At 38.9% G+C, this 23254-nt stretch overlaps 2 protein-coding genes across 2 annotated transcripts in view; one reads left to right on the top strand and one right to left on the bottom strand.

Moving 5' to 3' along the window:
- The window catches only part of RPAP3 (RNA polymerase II associated protein 3), a 39831-nt gene extending 20908 nt beyond the window's left edge, over positions 1–18923 (bottom strand). Inside the window, exons 1-14 of the mRNA XM_015832076.1 lie at positions 18774–18923; positions 17857–18009; positions 16102–16239; positions 15208–15321; positions 13948–14075; positions 12008–12129; positions 10919–10989; positions 10698–10829; positions 10090–10217; positions 9386–9507; positions 8917–8987; positions 8667–8783; positions 912–1138; positions 151–349 (exon numbers count right to left, since the gene is read on the bottom strand). Coding sequence (XP_015687562.1) covers positions 151–349; positions 912–1138; positions 8667–8783; positions 8917–8987; positions 9386–9507; positions 10090–10217; positions 10698–10829; positions 10919–10989; positions 12008–12129; positions 13948–14075; positions 15208–15321; positions 16102–16239; positions 17857–18009 — 1722 coding nt within the window. The 5' untranslated portion in view covers positions 18774–18923. The remainder of the gene's footprint in view (positions 1–150; positions 350–911; positions 1139–8666; positions 8784–8916; positions 8988–9385; positions 9508–10089; positions 10218–10697; positions 10830–10918; positions 10990–12007; positions 12130–13947; positions 14076–15207; positions 15322–16101; positions 16240–17856; positions 18010–18773) is intronic.
- Positions 18924–18958: 35 nt separating this feature from the next.
- Positions 18959–23254, top strand: part of ATP23 (ATP23 metallopeptidase and ATP synthase assembly factor homolog) — a 38657-nt gene continuing 34361 nt past the window's right edge. The window contains exon 1 of the mRNA XM_015832077.1: positions 18959–19520. Coding sequence (XP_015687563.1) covers positions 19328–19520 — 193 coding nt within the window. The 5' untranslated portion in view covers positions 18959–19327. The remainder of the gene's footprint in view (positions 19521–23254) is intronic.

Here is a 23254-nt window from a genome sequence, read left to right as displayed (position 1 = left end):
TTTTGTGCTCAAGGCAAGACTCAGTCTCCCAGTTTCCAGTTGATGCCTTAACCACCAGACCAAACTCGTTCTCAAAATCAAATTTGTTAAATGCCCCAAATTTAGGAGAAACTAGTGACCATAAACCATAGAAAGAATGAGTTATCTTACCTTCAAATATGTATACAATTGATCGGGGTAATCTTTTAATTTTCGGAAATCTGATTCAAGTTGGAAAGAATTCACAGGGACTGGAGGCACAGAAAATTTAGACACAGAAGAAATAATGCAATTTTCTGTCTTAGCTTGTTTTTTTATAGCACAAGGCTGAAGTGATGCTTTTTCTTTCACAGTGTTTGTGGTAACAGATCTAAAAATATTAAGACAGAGAATATCTGTTTGGATAAATATTTTGCATTAGGAAATATATACAATTACCTGTTTCAGAGTACAGGGTACTATGTCCTGATGCAACTGCACCTCTGGAGACATTTTCTGTGAATAGAAATATAATTTCTCTACCCATTGAATCTGGAGCCTATTATCAAACATTGTACACTTACTAGGATTATACATATATGGTTATATATACATACATACATACATACACACACACACACACACACATATAATCAAAAGTACATTAGAATCTCTGAAAGAATGAAAATGTTAAATTATCACTTGTGTAGCAAATTATGCAAATTTCCTTATGTAATTAAGCTTAATAAATGCTAAAACTGTAGGTATGTAAATAAGCAGTTGAAACATTGAACTAGATCCTTAAACTCATGTATAATTCTAAAGGGTTACAAAAAGTAGTAAGAAAATCACAATATGCTTTTGGCACAAATTCATGCATAGGATATTTATTTTAAAAGGCCTTTGAACACAACAAAATTGATAATATTCTGTTCTAAAAAATATAAGCTTACTTGGTCAACAAAGCATCACCAATTTCTTCTATTTTCAGCAGCTTTGCTTTGAGAGTACCAGATGGAGAAGAGAAATCTTCATTTTGATTCTTTATAGATATTAATTCCTGTGTTTCATTTGGGTTATCAAAAACAGACTGAATAGGTTCAGATTCTCTGGTGGATATCAAATTTGGATTTAGCACATCATTACTAATTTCCTCAATGTTTATTCTTCTTAGAGGTTTCTAAATAAACAAAAACAACCAAGCAATGAATTAACATAGAGACATACTTTTACATATAATGAACAACATTTCTAAAGAATAACTATATCTGTCTTAATGAAAACAAAGAATATTTTGTCTATCTCTTCCAGTGAAATAATCCAGGGTTGCATCCTATCTATCTGTCAGACCCTAAAACCCCTCGCCTACTCTCTTTCTTCCTCTATTCTTTTGGGCCCTGCCATTCTGTTGGGGGGAGGGGGTACATGGGGGATTATGTTGGTAACTTTCACTTTCCTCTTTCTTTGTCTGGCCTCCTCCTTTTGAGTAAGGAATGTGTCTCCTTATCTAGGAGACTGCTGCAAGGAAACGAAAGCTGGAGAAGACCTTGAGATGCACGCCTACCGTAACAGTCAGCCGGCCATCAAACCACCTGTGGATTGGCTGGAGTTCAAATGGACATTATGACTTCGGTGGGAGGGGGCATATTGCTGGCTTTAATTATATAATTCACACGGGCTTTTCTTCAGATCTTGCCTTACACTCCCTACTATCACTAGTCCCTAATAAAAGTTCCTTTTGAGACAATGCCTGTTTCAAGAGTTCTGCTTCCTTGGGTGATTAATTGAAGTGGGTCCTGACAGAAGGCGAGATCTGCATAGTACTCAACCCGGAGAACTAAACTGCTCTACCGGGGCAGTTGCGACCAAATTTTTGATGGAGGAGTTCCAGACAGCGCAATGGGCCGAAGACCTCCTCAGCCTTGAAGCCAGCGAAAGCCTCTCCAGGGACCTGGAAGTGGCTGGACCATCTGGTGAAGAAGATCGAGTCAGATGGTCATTCGGAGTTGGAAAAAAGGAAGGTTGGGAGGAGAAAGTCCCAAAAGTCACCTTAACCCGGGGGGGGGGGGAGGTAAGAAAAAAGCCAAGAAGAATCCAGAGCCTGCCCCCCCCCCCAGACAAAGATGCAGAGAAAGAAGAACCCAAACCGGGATCTATGGAAGCTATAATGGAGTATGTGTGGAACACTTCAAGGAAATTCCAGGCATGTTTATTCTGAAAAAGTCTGTAATCATGGACACATTATCGGCACATATTGAATGGGGTGCCAGAATCTGAATTTCTCTTGCTTGCGTCTAACTTTTCTTGCTAAACCCCTCCCTTATTTTGCAGTCATAAGTCACATCTTCCAATTAGCCCAGAGAGCAAAGATTCACTTCTATTCCTTTTCCCGGGCTTTCCTTATAAATCTCTCTCCCTTTCCCTTTAACTCTAAAAATACCAGACAGTTCTGTATATCTTGCCAAAGCAATAATATCCCATATTAACAGCGTTGACATCCGGACAACGGGTATCCCTTCCATTGTACTAGGTATGCAATTTCCCTTTAAAAATTCTAGAGTCAAGAATACGTTTCACTTCATAGTGGGTCTGTCCCGCAACTACGAGGGGCCCAGGTGCCTTCTTTGGGGGAGGTCTTAAAGTGGAGCCCCGATAAGGTTTCAACAAGCTGCAATGGAAGACTGGGTGAATTCTCCCTAAAAGTCTAGGGAGTTTTAGTTCTACGGTAACGGGATTGATGATCTTTACTATGGGGAAAGGGCCCAAAAATTTTGGTCCCAATTTCTTGCTGGGCAATTTGAGGCATAAATATTTAGTTGACAAATAAACCTTTTCCCCAACTTGGAATGTTCTTTGGGGAGCCCTCTTTCTATCAGCCTGCTTTTTATAGGTTTCAAAAGTCTTTTTTAAAGCAGTTTTTGTGTTTCTCCAAACTTCTTCCCACCCCCTCACCCATTGGTCAAGTGTCTGGGAAGTGGAGGGCACCTGAGGTACTCAGGTATTGGGCTGAACTCTTTTCCTGTGGCCACTCTGAAAGGCGTGCAGCCAGTGCTGCTGTGCACAGAATTATTGTACGCCACCTCCGCAAAAGGGAGGTCAGTCCAGTTCGTCTGTTGGTAAGAAACGTAGCATCTAAGATATTGTTCCACCATTTTGTTAGCGGATTCTGCAGCCCCATTGGTGGTTGGATGAAAAGCAGATGATAAACCTTGAGATGATCCAATTAATTTAAGAAAACTCCTCCAAAACTTCGCTGTGAACTGCACCCCCCTGTCCGAAATTATTTGCTTAGGGGAGCCATGCAGCCAGTAGATATGTTTCAGGAACAATTTGGTCAGTCGTTGGGCAGATGGGAGTCCTTTGCAGGTGATGAAATGAGCCTGCTTCGAGAACAGGTCTATCACAGTCCAGATGACAGTATTTCCTCTACTTTCAGGTAGGTCTACTATAAAGTCCATAGCTATTTCTTCCCAGGGGTGAGAAGGGTCTGCCACCAGCTGCAGTAACCCGGGGTTTTTCCCTGGGATTCTTTTCATTGTGGCACATACAGTACAACTTTTTACATAGTTTTCCACATCCCGTTTCAGCCCCGGCCACCAAAATTGCCGGCGGGTGAGGTGTAGGGTTTTCAAATATCCAAAGTGTCCAGCCTGTTTTACATCATGGCTGTGTTTGAGAGCATTAAGACGGAGGGCTTCAGGCACATATAGTTTCCCCCCTTTGTAAGCAAAGCCATCCCTGCACTTTAGGGAGGTTTGATTATCTTTGAATCATTGATCGGTGAGGAGCTCTCGTTTTCTTTTCTTTACCCCAGGGTCATCAGGACTGGGGACCCTGCGAGGCATAAGTTGAGCGGCAGTTTGTGAATTGGGGATAATTGCCTCGTTAACCTCTTCCTGTTCGCTTTTGTATTGGGGTAACAGGGATAGCACATCAGCTAGGAAGTTTTTTCCTCCTGGTATGTACTTTAGAGTGAAGTTGAAGCAGTTAAAGTACTGTGCCCACCGCACTTGCTTTGGGGACAATTTGCGGGGAGTTTTCAGTGCTTCTAGATTTTTGTGATCTGTCCATACTTCAAATGGCACCTTGCTCCCTTCTAGATAGTGTTGCCAGTTTAATAGCACCCACCTAATCGCAAAGGCCTCTTTCTCCCAGATTGCCCATCTCCGCTCGCTTTCAGTAAATTTCTTAGAGGTGTAGGTGCAGGGTTGCAGGACTCCACTTTTGTTCTTTTGCAGTAATACAGCTCCAACTGCCACATCGCTGGCATCGGCTTGAATCACAAAGGGCTCCCTTGGGCAGGGGTGCTTTAGGACCGGTTCAGCAGCAAATAGTCTCTTTAAATTCTCAAAAGCTGTTTGACAGCCCATTGTCCATGCTAGTGGTTGGCGCGGTCGTGGCTTCCCTCCTCCTTTGCCTGTTTTGAGTAGTTCTGTAAGGGGTAGGGCAATCTTGGCAAAAGAGGGGATGAATTGATGATAAAAATTGGAGAAGCTCCAGAGCTTTCTGGGTTTTGCCAACTTTTATCGTCAATTCATCCCCTCTTTAACCGCTTCAACTTCACTCTAAGGTACATACCAGGAGGAAAAAAATCAGCTTCTCTGGGTCCCCATCGAAGGTTGCTCTGAAAAGTGGTGCAATTATAGGCTGTTGGGGCCCCCACAGTGGCTGTTGCTGCTGGCCCCATCCTGGCTGCAGATTTATGCCCAGGGATTGCACGTTTGGGGGCTGTGGCCAATCTCCTTGCTGCTGGCCCCATCCTGGCTTCTGTACCACCCCAAGCTGTTGCAAGGCCTCTATTAGCTATGGCAAGTTCAGAGATCGTGGATCATCTACCTGCTGGGTTTGCCAACCTCCCCATTGCTGCAGAGGCCTCAGACTGGGATTCCCTCTCTCTTCAGGGCTGGAGTCCCTGGCAGGGGAAGACGGGATCTGAAAAGCTTTCTGATCTGCTATGGAGGGGCTGCAAGCTTCCCTCTGCAGGAGTGGATTTCTGTCTCTCTCCTCTGGGGTTTGAAATATTTCCAGTAACTCACCCAGGCTTTGAGTGGCAGTTTGTCCATTCTCCGTCCACCGAATTGCATTTGTCTGCCAAAATTCATCTTCCCACAGCATGCTGTCTGTTACTTCCCCCTCTGGGTTATCAGCAGCTGCCAGGATGCATTCAACAAACTCCCATTTATCATGATAGATTGTCCTCCTCCTGAACTCTGTTACTCTCACTCCAGCCTAGGAGAAAGAGGTGGGGGTAATGCATCCCCAGTTGTTTGAAAAGGTTTCAGATTCTGGCATGATGTCAACGTTCTGACTAATGGAACACTTCAAGGAAATTCCAGGCATATTTATTCTGAAAAAGTCTGTAATCATGGACACATTATCAGCACATATTGAACGGGGTGCCAGAATCTGAATTTCTCTTGCTTGCGTCTAACTTTTCTTGCTAAACCCCTCCCTTATTTTGCAGTCATAAGTCACATCTTCCAATTAGCCCGGAGGGCAAAGATTCACTTCCATTCCTTTTCCCGGGCTTTTCTTATAAATCTCCTCCATTTCTCTGTCATCTGAATTAACTCTAAAAATACCAGACAGTTCTGTATATCTTGTCAAAGCAATAATATCCCATATTAACAGCGTTGATAATGTGAAGAAAACCCTTGATGACTTTTAAAAGCAAATGAAAGGGGGCCACGAATCCGAAGAAGAGTTGGAGGAGGAATCTGAAGAGGGAGAGTTGGAGATTCAAGAGGCAGTGGCTGCCGAAGCCCAAGGCGCAGCACAACCCCGAGGGCACCCACTACAAGCCGCCAGGGCCAGACCCCCCCAGCCAGAAGTGAAGCCAATCCCAATCGGGGCAAAGTTCGATGGAGACCCCAAAAGGCTGGGGTATTTCCTGGCACAGGTGTTCACCTACATGCAAATCTATGGGAGAACCCTGCCCACAGATGTGGAGAAGGTACGTGTAGTTACTTTGGCGCTGGAAGGGGCAGCGGTCGATTGGATGGTGACTTTTTACAACTGCAATGCCCCCGAGCTGAGAAACTTCAACTGTTTTATGGCTGCACTCCGTAGGCATTTTGAAGACTGACTGGCAGACAAGAAAGCCGGGAGTGCATAAAGACTGTGAAGCAAGGAAGAAGATCCGTCGCTGAATATACTGAAGAATTCAGAGAACTGGCCAGCCGCCTTTGGTGGCAAGAGGAGATACTGGTGAGCTGTACCGCGGAGGCCGTGGAGCTCCCTTGGAACAGCAGTCCGGTTGGTCAAGCTCTGGCCCTACGATGAGGACCCACTGGTGAGTGGGCCAATTGACCTAATAACAGTGCCCTTAGAACTGTCCATTCCTGGCACTGGAAAGACAGTAAAACTAGCTGCCCTTTTGGACTCAGGGTGTACCCGATGCATGGTGAGCCCAGAACTGGTGGGGAAGATGGGAATACCCCTCAGGAGATTAAAGACTCCCATTATGTTTTGCCAGCTGGATGGATCCATTGCAGGAGGGGTGCCTGCTAGTTTTGCCACCAGACTCTTACGCATCGACCTAGGAAACCACATAGAGACTTTGGCTTTCATTGTGGCTCTTGGAATGGAGTGGCCGTTAGTCCTGGGACTGGCGTGGCTAAAGAAATGGAATCCTGTGGTTAATTGTAGGGAGGGGCAACTCAAATTTGCAGATAAAGAAGCCCTTCTCATAGCTAAAGAAACTGGTGGGAGATGTGGATTACATCGTGAATTTGCCTTCGCTCTCAATGAATCAGAGCTGCAAAGCCTTCCAATGGAACATCGAGATTTAACTGAGGCGTTCAGTGAGCAGAAGGCAGATGAACTCCCCCCTCACTGCCCCACAGACTGTGCTATTGAAATCATCCCAGGAGCGAAGCTACCAAAACCAAAAATGTACTCAATGGCTCCTAGAGAACTGAATGAACTGGAAATGTTTATAAGGAAAAAATTACAAAGGGGTTTTATTGAACCAGCTAAACCTCGAGTAGCTACCCCAGTCCTGTTTAGGGAAAAGAAAGATGGATCTCTTCGTCTTTGCGTAGATTATAGAAGTCTCAACAGTGTGTGTGTAGAAAACATGTACCCCCTACCTTTAATGAAGGACATGTTAGCACACCTGTCAAAAGGGAAAATCTTCTCAAAACTGGACCTGAGGGAAGCTTACTACCGCATAAGGATTAGAAAGGGAAATGAATGGAAAACAGCTTTTAACTGCCCATTAGGATGTTTCCAATTCAAAGTACTCCCATTTGGACTGCAGGGGGTGCCTGCCATCTTTATGCAATTGATAAATGATGTGTTGAAGGAGCACCTGTATAAAGGGGTTCTGGTCTACCTGGATGATATCCTCATCTACACTGAAATGAAAGATGAACACATCAGAACTGTTTTGAAAAAATTACGCTCTGCAAAACTGTTCGCCAAGTTATCTAAGTGTGAATTACACAAAGAGCGTATTGATTACCTGGGGAATCGCATATCCCATGAGGGGATAGAGATGGATCCAGAAAAGGTGAAGGCAGTGCTGGACAATGCTGACACCATCAACCTCATCAGAAAGTTAGAAAGCTGAATACAAATAACTGCAATTTCACTCCTTTAAATAATTATACTTTTTATGTCTGATTTTTCAGTGACTTGAATATAACATTAAAATGATAGTTTATCATTATTTGAATATGCAAAAGGACAATGAGATAAAGAACAGCACTATAGAGAATGAATTAGAATTCTACTTTTTTGTATTGGCCAATTCCTGACTTGAGGGGTCCTTGGTGCACTCTGAGCTTAGTTGTGTTCTTGAAGATGTTTCATTTTGGGCAATGAAACATCTGCAAGAAAACAACAACACTCAGAGAGCACCAAGGACCCCTCATTTCAACCCTGACAAATATTCTCCTTTATTAATTCCTGACTTATCAACATGTGAAGACTAGCAACTATGGTTTTAAAATCAACTAGCAACCATTTGCTTTGTTCCTGACAACTGAGTGTAATCTGTTACCAACAATACCCAATGTAGGCTGACTGCATTGACTCCAAGAATATTGGCATTTTTACTGTGGACTTTATGATTTAATACTATGATGCATTTTTAATTTTCCTTTTCTCTTTCTACCCAATTGTGCAATGTCTTACCTGATGAAGAGCTTAGGTAATTAAAAAATGTTCATGCTCTTTTGACTAACTTTGTTCAGTTCTAATAAATGTTTTGCCCATTTATGGATTTTAATGATCCCATCTCATCTCAAATCCAAGATTGACTGATTTATTAGTGGCCCTGGATTTGCAATTAATTTACTTTAATAAATTATGGGTTAGATTCAATAGCATGCTTTGAATTGGATAAGTGAAATTGAATCCTGGGTTATTTATTCAGTTTTATTATGAAGAAGCATTCTGTTGTTATCTACTAAACCCACTATTCCCTCATTATTATATAGAAGTATTTGATTACTGGTAAACGCGTAAGAGAGACAGGACTGGAGTCAGAAACAAGTAACTTCAACTATTATGCCAAATTGCTTATACTTGCAGAAATTCTACATGAAAAAATGTCCTCACTAAAATTTTAAAAAATTAAAACTTGAATCCTTTCATCATTAATACTTAAGTCCTCCTCTCGCCTTTTAATGTCACATTATTAACTATTTTGTCCTATTTAAAATATTTATATTTAAACAAACAAATAAACAAATATTACTTACAACTGATCTCAGATGCAAGGGTTTATCAATGGGTTTTACCAGATTTTGTATTTCTGACTCATTCTGTGGTAGTCCAGAATATTCAGTGTCTGACAAAAAACCTTTTGCGATTAATTCCTTAAAAGAAAGATTAGTCAAATAAATATCCATGGAAATCTAAAGAGGTTAATACCCACAAAATGTCCAGATTAAAAGCAATTAATTGCTGTTGCAAGATGGTATTAAAATACATAAGAATAAACACACATACATTTTTAAGCTTTGCTATTTCATTCATTGCTTGCTTATTTCCAGGTTTCAGCTTCAGGACACTTTCAAAGTCTAGCAAAGGCAGAAAAAAGGAACTTAGGCTTTAAATATATTTTTATGAAAGAAACAAATTAAGTGCATTTCTTCCAATATACACATTTATTTACAATGGTAGAGTTACATCTATAAAGGGTAAGCACTTGGCAGTTTCACTGACTTCAACAAGACTTCCAAAGCATTTCTCTGATTAAAACCTATAGGATTTTTATAATAGTAGCATTATCTGTTCTTTAATTCTTAAGTTACTAAAAAGCAGCAAGAAAAAAAATGGTTCATTAAATGTTAAAATGTTATGCTACTGTATATCACAGAAATTTGAATATCTGAATGCTATTGTTGGATTGGAGCTGCTTCCTTCAAGGAGTTGGACAGAGAAAGGGACAACATTAAACAGGCCCACACAATCCTACCTTGCATAGCTTCTTTTAGTTTTCCCAGGGCAGCTCTAGCTGTGCCTCTTCTGGCAAAAGCTTTAGAATATGAAGAATCAAGTAATACAGCTCGAGTGCAATCTTCTTCTGCTTCTTCATATCTTATTGATAAAGAGTTGTTTAAAAAAATACTTATTACAACATAATTTAATACGGTTTTGGGCTCTTAAAGCATACAGTAATTCTCACCTATTCCAATGACGGCTTTCATGTTTTATATAAGATATGAAAGAGAAATATAGACTAGAATGCATGTAAAATCACCTCAATAAATTAATTAGGGCAGGACTAATATATGTTTATTATTTAGATACAAAAAACTTGTAGTAACTAGAATGGTAAGATACTCTATCTGAAGCCAACAACAATAATTCCTTGCAGGATCTTGCTTGGATCCCAAGAAATTTCAATTTTTACCAGTTGTATTTTGTGAATGTTAATAAAAAATAAAAGACTAAAGGCAAATAAATATATAACTGTGATTGAATTAACTCCACTAAGAAAACATGCAAATTTGATGAGTTATATACAGCTGAAATACATGTGAGAAATATTAGTCTAGAACTACTAATGTAAGCCATTCTCAATGATGCAATAAAATGAATAGTTGGCTTAATAAAAATCATTTTAAAATGAATTACATAAAAATGCATATCTAAAAATGATAAATTCACACAACTCACTTTTGAACTTTTAAATAGGCCATGGCTCTATTTGCTGGAAGAAGTGCATTGGTGCCATCTGCTGCTATTCCACGTGTGTAGCATTCCATTGCTGTTTCATATTTACCTGCTTTGAAATACCTATTACCCTATCATATTTGGGAAAAGAAATAAATAATGTGGTAATCTAAATATATGCATTCATGTACTACTGAAAATAACATTTTTCTCAATAATTTTATATGCAAGAGTAGAGCAGGAAGAATTGACCACAGAGAAAAATTTCAGACAGCTATATAGAATTCTATATGATTGGTATCAGGCAGTAAGCAACACGATATCTCCAGCTGTTTTGGACTACATTGCCTTATACCACAATTAGCATAACTGCTGGAATTATAAACTAAGTTGAGATGTCATAAGCCAATTGTAAGCAATGTGTCACTTGAAATTACTGACATGTGAAACAAGTACAGAAAAAATCAGTTTAACAATACTGGGCAAATGTAGTCATCAATTATGATAATGCAATCCATGAATAGCATAGTCACTCTTCCACTGGCCAAGAAATGACTCCTTAGATCAAAAACATTCCAATACTTGAAAAATATTCTTGCATTGCTGCTTACCAAATCTTTTTCTGCCATAGCCTTTTGCTTCAACTGCTCCTCCTCCAATTGTTTCAGTTCTTCTTCTGCAATTTCCACTTTCCTAAAAGTATCTGTTTCTTCAGCCTGACAATTTTCTTTTGACAAGAGAGCCTAATATAAAAATATAAACTATGTTTCAAATATTTAGCTACAAAAAAATCATGGTCCATTGGCAAATTGATTAGGTTGACGTTCTTTACCTGTTCAATTTTCCTAAGTTCATTCTTCACTTCAAAGTTGTTTGGATCCAATTCCAAAACCTTTTCATAATCTGCATGAAGATATAAAGGTAGAGTTTTCAAAAACTATTATTGTATTGGCAATTGTTTGAAAAAAGAAAACGATAAGGTTCCGTTATGATACCAGTAGTGCCTCTTTATATAAAATATGACATGGTTCATAGATAAACTGGATAAACTAGATAAATTAGATCATTCCCAAAATACATTCTATTTGTCTAGAGTATTATAGTTATATTCTACAGTATTAGAAACTAACTCTTGCATGTACTTGTTTTCATTTTGATTGAAAATGGCCACAATTCATTTTATGTTATCCATTTATTAACATAGCCTATTGCAGTGGTGGCAAACCTATGGCACGCGTGCCAGAGGTGGCACTCGGAGCCCTCTCTGTGGGCACACACACCGTTGCCCCAGCCCCGCCTCCCCCTCCTCACCAGCAGTCTTCCCGGAGGAGAGACTCCACCAGGCATGGCCCGGAGCCATGCGGAACAGCGCAGCCAAGCACATGGCAGCCGGGCAGCAGGGGCAAGACTCCGCCTTCGCGCTCTATCACATGCAGATGATGCTGCGGGGTGTGGGCGGAGGGCGTAGCCACCATGGCGCTGCAAGGCTGCCTGGGCGATCTGTGATGAGTGGCCCTGCGGGTGGGCAAAGCGGGGGCGGGCCGGTTTTTGGGCACTCAGTCTCTAAAAGGTTCGCCATCACTGGCCTATTGTCTCTTCTACAAAAGTCAGACAAAGCATATTATATTAGTATTTAAATTTTTAAACCACAGATATTTCCCGTAATATCCCCTACAAAGGTCAGATAAAGCATATTATATTTGTGTTTAAATTTTTAAAATCACAGATATTTCCCACAATAACACAAGAAAAACTCTTAGGCAACCTGTAAGAACACTGCTATTGGCGAAATTCTTCTATGCTGAGATTAGAGAAACAACAGTGTGTGGAAAGTAGTACTGATCATCTCAAATATATACTCTATAAATCAAAAGCTTTGCATAACACAACAAAAAAGGAATGCATTATACACAACATGTACCTTCTTTGGCACCCTTAAAATTTTGCAAGACAAAGCGAGCTGCCCCTCTTCTGCTATAAGCCTTTGTGTAATTTTTGTTTAAGGCAAGGGCTAAACTGCAATCAGATTCAGCCACAGAAAACCTGAAATGATATTGTATGGCTATTAAAATACTTAATAAAAGCACAAGCCCAGATATGAATTCTTTTTTTATAATATTGTATTAATTTTCTCATTTTACAATTGAGTATTTAAAAAGCAACATGATGACTGGGTTAATCAATAATTGAATAGCATAATCTTTAGTATAAATCTCATGTAACAGCACCAGATATTTCCTCGCTTTTCCTCTTAATATCTACTATCTCATATTGGGCTACTACAGTTCTTATTATTATCAACTAAATAAAAACATCTTTGTTACAATTATCAATAATTTTTAGCTTATACATATCTTAATTGTGTTTGCATTCAATCCTTATACACAATCAATGTCCTGTTATTGTTTTTTCCCCCAAGCTTTAATTTCCCATCAATATTCAAATTAACATTTGTTATTTATGATTTCCAAGTATTTTATATTTAGGTGACCAAAGTTTCCCTTATCTCAACTTCTTCCTTTTTTCTCTTTTCATAACAAAGTCTAATATTCTAAATACACATCTTATCTATTTGATTATAGTCTTATTCTGTTCTCTAAAAGTTATCTATTTTCCACCATGTTAAACCATCTAATTAATAATACAGTATCCTCTCTAATAAGTCAAAACCATTTATATGTGTTGTCTGGGTTAACCAAAATTCAGTAATATACGTAATTTTTTTTAGTTTAGGTCTAATATTGGAAGCTCAAATACTCCCTCTCTTTTTCTAGTAATATCTGTTATCTCATATTGGGCAAACAGAATTCTTATTTTCAACTAAGTAAAAACATTCTTGTTACATTTATCAATACTTTTTAGCCTATACATAAACTTTAATTTCTCATCAATATTCAAAAAAGAGAGGGGAAAACACAGTTATTTATGATTTCCAAATATTTTATGTTAGGTGACCAAAGTTTCCCTTATCTTCCAACCTTTTCAACCATTTTTATGGCAGTTGTTAAGCAAACCTTGTGGTCTTAAGTCCGAATCCATTCTCCCAAATGGGCATCTTTTTGCCATTCAATGACTCATCATAAGTCAAAGACTACCTGTTATACACTAAAGATTGTGAAGGATTTAAAAAGATCCGTTAACAAGCAAAATTAACACAACATTAGCAAAAGATCCGTGTTTTCCAAAACCTAAAAATAGCATGGAAAGAAACCTGATAAACAAAGAAATTTGGTTCCCTTCTTTTATCTAGCACTGTTCCAAGTAACAGTGTCACAAAAGTAACCAAGAGTGAAGAATAATTTCCTAGAGCGAATTCTCCAGATTTTGTCTGTTTGATAGAGAGGTTTTCTTGTCCAGAGCCCAAATTAAAGGAAAACAGAAAGCAAGCACAAATTGTTCAAACTCTATTCAGGCATTAAATTCACGGGGTCTATCATTATCACTTGGTCTACCTCTACCTCACTTCACAGAATTGTTTTAATACTAAAATGGGAGTTTTAAAATGCATTTCCCTGAACATCACTGAGGTGAAATTTGATGTGCAATAAAAATGCATTAGGAATGAGGTAATTCTTCATAAAGCACATATATTTTTTAAAAAGTTTTTTTCTTTGCTTGTAGTACATTCTGCATTCTTCACATAGTTCTCTATTTTGCACTGCCCTCCAACAGAAAAAACAATCTTGCTTTTTGTTATAAAGAGTTAAAATGTTCAAAGAATTTAAAAAATTATAAGGTTAAAACTAGCAAGACAAAATTTCTGTGGTAAACATATCCCAATAAAACATATGTGAAAATTCAGTACCCTCTGCAATTAATTATATTTGAAGTGAAATATGATGAAAGTCAACAAACTCTTACTTTTTCAGCCTAAAAAAGGCAGATGCCCTATTAGTAGGTAAAGCTGGATTGTAAGGATCTGCATTCATTCCTTTTGTGTAGCATTCTATTGCAGCATCATACTTTCCTTGTTTAAAATAAGTATTGCCCTATTAAAACAAATGTGATAAACAGTAAGATGAATATATTATAAACACTTACTCTCTTTTTCTGGTGTCTTTGAAACAATGCTTGCCTATTTTTTTAACCAACAGAATTATTTTCAAGTGCTAGAGCTAGACAAATGAAAGAAAGAATACCACTCACTAAGGATGCTTGGTCTATTACTTTCTCACTGTAACCTAACTCATGAAACTGTTTTAAAGATAAAATAAAGAGGACTAGATACAAAATTGGAAAAAGACAGAAGGCCAATATATTTCACAATCTATCATCTTCCAATTCTTACTTTTTTAAACATTAAGATGCAAAATAATGCATATTAGTTTTCATGCTTTATTCTAGCAGATAGATCAGATGGCAATGAACCATATCAACCAGTTTTGATCATCACTTAGATCCAAGAAGGAATATTTTTTAGAATTTCAAGTGTATAAATTTCAGGATCTACAAAACCCATGGTAGAAGAAAAACAAAAAGAAGACATATATATAGGGATATTAAATCATGGTCACTACTGCATTGTAAAATATTCTATTTTTTTTTTCCAAACAGCTCTTTAATTTGATTTAGAACACTACTTATTATAGACAATTTTGAAATCTTATGAAAAAAAATCATAAGAAGCTTAATGTAACCGTAGACAGAGGCAATCACATTATAATATGAATAAAAAACTTATGAAAAACTAAAGAACAGCAAGACATATTTTTGGTTTTACTAAAATCCAGACTTGGTTTCAAAATTCATATAACTGAACAGTATAAGAACTTGAAACTTGAGAACTAGTTTGGTGTAGTGGTTAAGGCACCAGGCTAGAAAGCGAGAGGTTATGACTTCAAGTCCTAACTTAACCATGAAAGGCAGGAAGGTGATTTTGGGCTAGTCACTCTCTCTCAGCCCAACCCACCTCACAGGGTTGTTGAAAAATAGGAGGAAGAAGGTGTGTTGAATATGCTTGCCACCTTGAGTTATTTGTAAAAATAATAAAGGCATAATATAAAGAAAAAAATCTTCTCAATTAGAGCTTTAGAATACAAATTTTTATATAGGTTAATGTATCCTGTTCCTTAGGGAACATTAGAAGAAAAAATGTGGATCTATTAAAAAATTAAAAATAACCTTTTCTTTCTCAGCAAGAGCTTTTTCTGTATCAATGCAAATTCCATCTTCTTCGGAATCTGACACTGAGTCATGAGTGGTATCTTCCTTATCAAGTTCTTCAAGTATCTTATCCTGAAAAGACAAATTTAAATGTATGCATATATAATGTAAAAAAGGAAGCAACATAAGTAAATATATGATACGTAAGGAGAACTCTGCAGATATATATAGTCTTTATAGTCGCTTGATAGTGAGAAAGGCGGCATATAAATTTAATAAAAATACTATATAGAAATAGTTGTATCAGTGGTAGAAAAATAGCCTTTCAATACTATTTCCAAATATTCCATTAAACTCCCATCTAATGAAGGAAATAAATTTATAATTTTTAGAAAATAAGTATGATCTTCTCCTTTCTGTGTCTGGCATTTTTTACATTAAAAGTGTGTGTGTGTATATATATTATATTTTATTTTATATTACATTACATTACATTATATATTATATTATATTGTAGTATATTGTAGTATATTATATTACATTACAGTACAGTACAGTACAGTATAGTATTACTGTCATATTTATATAGTGTCTTTTCATGAAAGCATCAAGGTAATGTGCAACAGATATAAATAAAACCATCCCCCAAACTTTAAAGTAGTATTTAAACCATTAAAACAAAATCAATGCATGCTATACAATATTGTCAACTATACTTTTTATAAAATAAGCATTTTCTTTTTTGATTTTGGTTACCAGTTTTAGTGAAGCATTACAACACTTAAGACTTGGATCTTTAGTACTGTCACCAACATTATTTACAACATAAAAACTAGTATAGTTGTTTGTATAAATGTCATAAAATCTTGCCTAGCATTTTGATAAACATATTTAATAAAAATGTTCTCCTACCACATCCAGCTTTGCCCAAGCCTCATAATCATAAGATTTTATCTTGTTTTTTTTGTTTTCCTCACTTGTTTGTTTTGAGACTGTTTTAACTTTGCTCTTCTTTTTTTTGTAAGCTTCATTCCGAATAGGGGGTAAATCCTAATAACAGAAAATATAGCAGTATACTTTCAGAAAACTTCTGACAATTAATATATGACCATCCATTTATAAAACAATGTAAAATCAATGCTAGCTTTTTTCTAGAAGACAAGGGTCCAAAACATTAGCCACTGGAAATTGGTTCTCCATGGGGAAAACCATAAAGAATTCCAAACACTTCAACAGAAAATCCCAAACTAATGATTTAATACAAAATGGTAGAACTAAAAGGCAATTCCACTTTCTTAAGTTGAACATTGACAATTTGTCCTAACAGAAGAGGTTTGCTCCTCACATTTTTAACAATGACAGGTAAAAATACTCTAGACTAGCTGGACTCATCTAAGATGTGGAGATAAACTTTTGAATTTAAAATATCCTGTTCCACCCTCCCTAGTATTATTTGATTTTCTTCACTGCAGAGACAGCGAGGAAGAATTGTAGCAATTTCTACAGCATTTTAAAAGGAATATATTTTTTATTTTATTTTATGATATTCTATTTAGATCTATATCAAGAAAGTCCATCTGTCCCTTACCCCTAGTCTCTGGCACACAGGCAATATAACTGAAGCCTAAGTTTAAGTGTTTCCCTGAATGTAAGCCCCCTCCCCGAAAATAAGCCCCAGCTTGATTTTCGGGAGTGGGCCTAATATAACCCCCCCGAAAGCCCTAGTTTGGGGGTGAGGGTGGGGGTAGGGGGGGGTGAAGCTGCCCCACGTGCCCCACACCCACTTACCTTACTGATAGGACCGCCACAGCCAGGCCTCCCATGCCCCAACACTTGTCAAGCGGTGTGGCTTGTCATGCCAGTGCCACTGCTTGCGGCTGGAGGTTGCACAGCGCTTCAGGCTGTTGTTGTTGCTCACGGCAAGAAGCTGAGTGGCTTTTCGGGCCATTGCCATTGCTCACAGCAGGACACCACATCGTGCTTCGGGCCGTTTCCGCCACTCACAGCAAGAAGCCGAGCAGCTCTTCATGCCATTGCCATGCCGCATGGTGCTTCGGGCCATTTCTGCTGCAAGCGATGACAATGGCCCAAAGAACTGCTGGGCTGAGCAGCGGAAACGGCCCAAAGCGCCATGTGGTGTCCTGCTCCGAGCGACGGCAATGGCCCAAAGAGCCGCTCAGCTTCTTGCCATGAGCAGCAGAAATGACCCGAAGCCACCTCCTGCCGCAAGCGGCGGCACTGGCGTGACGAGCCACACAGCTTGATAAGTGTCGGGGCATGGGAGCCCTGGTTGAGGCGGTCCTACGGTAAGGTAAGCAGGTGCAGGGCGCATGGGGCAGCTTCACCCTCCCTACCCATTAGAGTAGCAATGGCGCAATGTGCCACATGGCATCCAGCCATAATTAGTGGCAAACGGCTGCTGAAGAAGTCAAGCAGCGGCGCAACGGGTGTGGGAGGCCTGGCTGTGGTGGTCCTAAGGTAAGATACCCCCCCCAAAGAAGACTCAGTGCCTCTTTTGGAGGCAAAAAAAATATAAGACCGGGTCTTATTTTCGGGGAAACACAATAGGTGATTTATTTGTAATTCTATTTGAAATCAGATGATCTAGTTAACAAACTATATTTCAAGATGTCTTTATTCATTCCATTATCAAATCACCAGTCTTACTTTTTCGGCAGTGTCATTCTGATGCCTTAAATCATGATCTTTTTCTTTAATATCCTTCTCCCATGATTCCAAATCTTTCACAAAATCTTGAAGTTCCTCAGCATTTTGTCGTATTTGCAACTGTAACTCAACTGCTTTATTTGGTGAACTCATCTGATGAAAGAATGCATTGGAAAACAGACATAAGACACATTCTATAAGAATCACAAACAAATTTCAGCTTAAAAAAAGAAAAATAAACATATTTTTTGGCACAGTATTATGCAAATCACATGTTCTTACTATGGAAAAATCAGCCTACCAGTGATTATTACAATAATACTTCAGGTGTAAAAATAACACAAGCAAACTGAAATCATCCAGGTTCAAAGCCTTTTTCAAGAATAGGTGCCCTATTGTATTTTCCCTTTGGATGAATTAAATCTGCTGTAAGAGAATATCTTAGCATCTTATAAAGAACCCTGGTACAGAAACTCACGTCCTGCCAAACTAACTTGGCCTTGTCAAAGTTCTGCAAAGTTTCTCTGACAACTGTCCTATCACAGCTAATCAGGTTTCTAGTTCACCTAAAAATAAATCAGCCCCCTTTTTAAAGGATAGGTAAAAAAAGAGATGTGTATGGTGGGCATAAAGGAGGGGAGGGCGAAGCGGGGAAGCAACCCAGATACATTACAGTATTCCCACAATGCAAAAGAATCCTCCTTGGTGCGTCCTGTGAATGCTGAACATCACCTTCCAAAAAGAACTTTTCCGACTGCGTCGGAAAGGCAAACAAGCCTCGCAGTTCCCGGTTTTTCATAAACACCCAGGAAAGACGCCATTAGCCCAACCTCAATGCGCTTTGCTTCCCCATCCCCCCCCCCAGCCCTGCACGGCAACAGTAGCGGAACGGCCCCAATCTCTGCGAGTGCAAATACCTCTCATTCTTTTGCTGTTCCGAAGCCCGTCTCGCTTTCCTTTTCCAAAACACCCAGAGCGCCAAACGAAGGGAGATGCGTCGCCGAGGTAGCCTTTCTAGAAGAAAAGACTTCCAACTTCTATGGTCTAAGTTAGGTAGAAAGAGAGAGTGAGAAAGAGCGTCCACAGCTCCTCCCCCCCATCTCTCCGCATGCGCGTTCTGGTGCATGGCTATTGTGTGGTTTACTTCTCTCTACATAGAAGGCGCATGAGTGTCGCACTTCTATTACCCGGCTTCATATATACAAAAGCTGGAAAGTTGCCGAGGCAAGAGAATTATAATTTATTTGTCTATATACGATTTGGAAAAGAGGCATAAAGGAACAGCTCTATGGACCCCATTTCACTTTAGCTTACTTCCGATGAATCACCCCAAACAGGCAGCAGGAAACACGCGTGGCGTATCTCTATGATTTCAGCGGAAGATGTTCTTTGCCTGGGTTCGATGCAGTGGCCGATGAGGCCATGTGAACAGAGATATCCGTTTGCTCCGTCGCCTGAGCTCGTATGAACTATGACATCTGAGCAGACTTCGCACCCGAAGACTCGCGGCTCTGGCGAGGAACAGGAGGAGGACTTTGGCTACAGTCGGTTTCCCGATCGAACTCTTGGCCAGGGGAAGAAGCCCGCGTTGAAGGGAAAAATAATCTCCAGCTTGTTTGGTTCCCAGTATAGGTGCCAGTCGATGCTGAAGGTTGCTCTAGACAGTAAGTCCTCCCCCCCCCTCGGCTCTCTGGTCGTGAGAATGTATTTTTCTAGTGAGGAAGGATGATGTATCGCCTTCTTCAGAGAAATAACTCTAGGTGTTAATACGCACCCCGTCAAACACATGATCCTTAACATCTTTCCTTAAAGTTTACTGCGTGGTAAGTTGTAATTCTAACCTTGAAAATATATTGCCCCATCTTAAGTAACTCCAGTATAGTGACCAAATAAAATGCCATGAATAGTTATAGAAATATGTATACATTTACACACACTTTCCCATTTGACAGAATTCTTCAAAAGGCAAAACGGGGAAGAAAAAAATGAGAAAAGATGAAAAGATCCATAATTTTACAGCATGTATTTCAATCATGATGTGGGAAGTCAGCTCCCCAGAGAATGAAATATTAAAAGGGCAGAAAAATATATTTCCTCAAAAGGATTTTAAAAGCAGAAACCAACCCTGCCCCCAAGTCTCTCTGTCCCAAGCAGAAGCCAACTCTGTACAAATGCAGATGTAAACCATCAGGAAAGTTGGAGCTAGAAGCTTAGGAAGACAAAGACACTTAAAATCTGCATATCCCACCCAAACTCTAAGAGTCATTAGCCCTAGCACCAGGGAAGCAGGATATAACCCTTGAGACATAATAGGATTAACCCACCACCATTAAGAATACCAGAAAGGCACATCCAGACTCAGGTCAGAATACGTGACACAGGAAATACAAAGCCTGAAACAGTAACAGGAAATTATTTCAAACAGAAGGCTTGAGAGGGTATAAAAAACCACTATCAACATGTGCTCAGCCCTCTTTTCTCTCCTCTTTCCTGCCAGAACCATCTTTCCGTCTGGCTCTTCAATAAACTGCAACCTTCTTTCTAAAGCAGTCGCCATGTTGTTTATCCCCGGCTTGGACTGGAACATGATGAAGACTTTTCCTTCAACAATGAGATCTGCAGAGTTCCAAAATGGAAGCTGAGAACTTAATGCAGAATTAGAATAGAATAGAATAACAGAGTTGGAAGGGACTTGGAGGTCTTCTAGTCCAACCCCCTGCTCAGGCAGGAAACCCTAAACCATTTCAGACAAATGGTTGTCCAAGCTCTTCTTAAAAACTTCCAGTGTTGGAGCATTCACAACTTCTCCTTAATTCTAGGTTGCGTCTCTCCTTGATTAGTTTCCATTCATTGTTTCTTGTCCTGCCTTCAGGTGCTTTGGAGCAGGGGTCTCCTCGGTCCGTGGACCGGTACCAGGCCGCGGCATGTCAGCAAGTGGTCCGGACAAACAAGCAAACCCCCATCCGTGGGATGCAGACAGCACACAACCCCCCCCCTCTGGTCCGTGGAAAAACCTCCAGTCCCTGGTGCTTAAAAGGTTGGGGGCCTCTGCTTTGGAGAATAGCTTGACTCCCTCTTCTTTGTGGCAACCCTTGAGATATTGAAACACTGCTATCATGTCACCCCTTGTCCTTCTCTTCAGTTCCAGCAGCCATTCTTTATGCTTTAGCCTCCAGTCCCCTGATCATCTTTGTTGTTCTTCTCTGCACTCTTTCTAGAGTCTCAACATCTTTTTTACATTGTGATGACCAAAACTGGATGCAGTATTCCAAGTGTGACCAAGGCATTATAAAGTGGTATTAATACTTCACGTGATGTTGATTCTATCCCTTTGTTAATGCAGCCCAGCATACTGCTGGCTCATGTTTAAGTGATTGTTCACTAGGACTCCAAGATCCCTCTCAACAGTTGCTACTATTGAGTGAGATGCCACCTACACTGTACCTGTGCATTTGGTTTTTCTTGCCTATATATAGAACTTTATTTTTTTCAACATTGAATTTCATTTTTTTAGATAGCGCCCAATGTTCAAGTCTGCCAAGATTGTTCTGTATCTTAAGCCTATTTTCTGGAGTGTTGGGTATTCCTGCCAGCTTGGTGTCATCTGCAAATTAAATGAGTTCCCCATCTATCACCTTATCCAAATCATTGATAAAAATATTGAAGAGTACTAGGTCTAAAACAGAGCCTTGGGCTACCCCACTGCATATTTCCCTCCATGTAGATGCAGTTTCATTGAGGACTATATGTTGAGTGTGGTTATGAATTCATCTGGTGGTGATGCTTCTAACCCACATCTTTCTATCTTATCAAGTAGTAGGCTGTGGTCTACATTATCAACTGCCTTGCTGAAGTCCAAGTAAGTTATATCCACAGCATTCCTTTGGCCCACAAATTTTGTCACCTTGTCAAAGAATGCAATAAGATTTGACTTGCATGATCTGTTTTTGACAAACCCATGTTGTCTTTTGGCTATGATTTGTTTGCCTCTAGGTGTTCACTGATTTGTTGCTTGATTATCTTTTCCAGAATCTTCCCAGGTATTGAGGTCAGGCTGATAGGTCTGTAGTTTTCTGGATCTATTTTTTTTTCCTTTTTTGAAGATGGGAGCTACATTAGTAATGGAGATAACAGTCACCTTTGTCTTGTATATTTTTTTTATAGTAACATTCTCTGTAAAATCCCCATTTACAATTACTTTGGCTGTTTATCTAAAATATATTTTTTATTATATTTATATTTTTTCTCCAAAGTCCATCCAGTTTAATTGTTGTAACATAAATAGCCAATTTATGTTATCAAAGGCTTTCTGTGCATCTAGTAAAATTAGTGCCATTTGTTTCCCTGGATGCATTTCATAATATTCCAATGTATCCAAAATAATTCTTAAAGTATTTTTTATTTGTGTCTTTGGTAAAAATCCATTTTGATCTGGATGGATAAATTCAATCAAAAATCTCTGTTATTGAAGGACATTTTTTATAATCCACGTTTAGTAGTGATATTGGTCTGTAGTTCTTTATCTCAGTCAGATCTGAGTCTTCTTTTGGAATTAAGGTAATATTAGCTTCTGTCCAGGTATTTGGTAGTTTGGCCTCTGATAGTACCTCATTACAGACTTCTTTTATTGGTAGGCTTAATATGTCTTGTAGACATTTATAAACTACCGGTAGCCCATCTGCTCCTGGAGTCTTCTCATTTTTTTGTCTTTTTATAGTCTCCATCAATTCCATCACTGTTATTTTTTCATTTAACATATTTTTAAAATCTTCAGGTATTTTTGGTAATTTGGCTTTTTCATATATTGAATTTGTTAGATAATTTTAATTTCTCTGTTGGTGAAAAATAAATCAGAAGCTCTCACAGTTGACTGCATTTAGCTGATTCAAATAAACTCTTTATATTCATATAAAATTATTTACAATACCATACATTCTTCTTTACAGCAACATAGCATAAATGAAGACTTCTTACAGCAGAGACAGACCTGAGACTGAAACTGAAACAAACAAAATCCAGCTCCTAACTCAATACCTTTTGCACAGACTCAGTAGCACTTTCTTCACATTGGCTGACTGAGTTACCACATGACTCTTCCTGCTCATGAATATTCCAACACTCCTCCCTTCATGACAGGAAGAGACATCAGACCTATTGACTTAATACATTTTCCATAGAGAACACCACCCAATGGTTTAGTTATGTCTGCCAAATTATCCTCAGAAGAACAATGATGTAAACTAATCAATTTTCCTTTTACAGCTTCCCTGACATTACAATACTTAATGTCTACATGTTTACTTCTGTTCTTCACCCTGTCACCAGTTGCCATTTTTATACAGGCAGCATTGTCTTCAAATACCTTTACAGATTCTTTTACATTAATATTTAAATCTTG

Source organism: Protobothrops mucrosquamatus, unplaced genomic scaffold (assembly GCF_001527695.2).
Source record: "Protobothrops mucrosquamatus isolate PMUCROS unplaced genomic scaffold, P.Mucros_1.0 scaffold_298, whole genome shotgun sequence".
NCBI classification, from domain to species: Eukaryota; Metazoa; Chordata; class Lepidosauria; order Squamata; family Viperidae; genus Protobothrops; species Protobothrops mucrosquamatus.
This window is presented reverse-complemented; position numbering and strand designations above follow the sequence as displayed.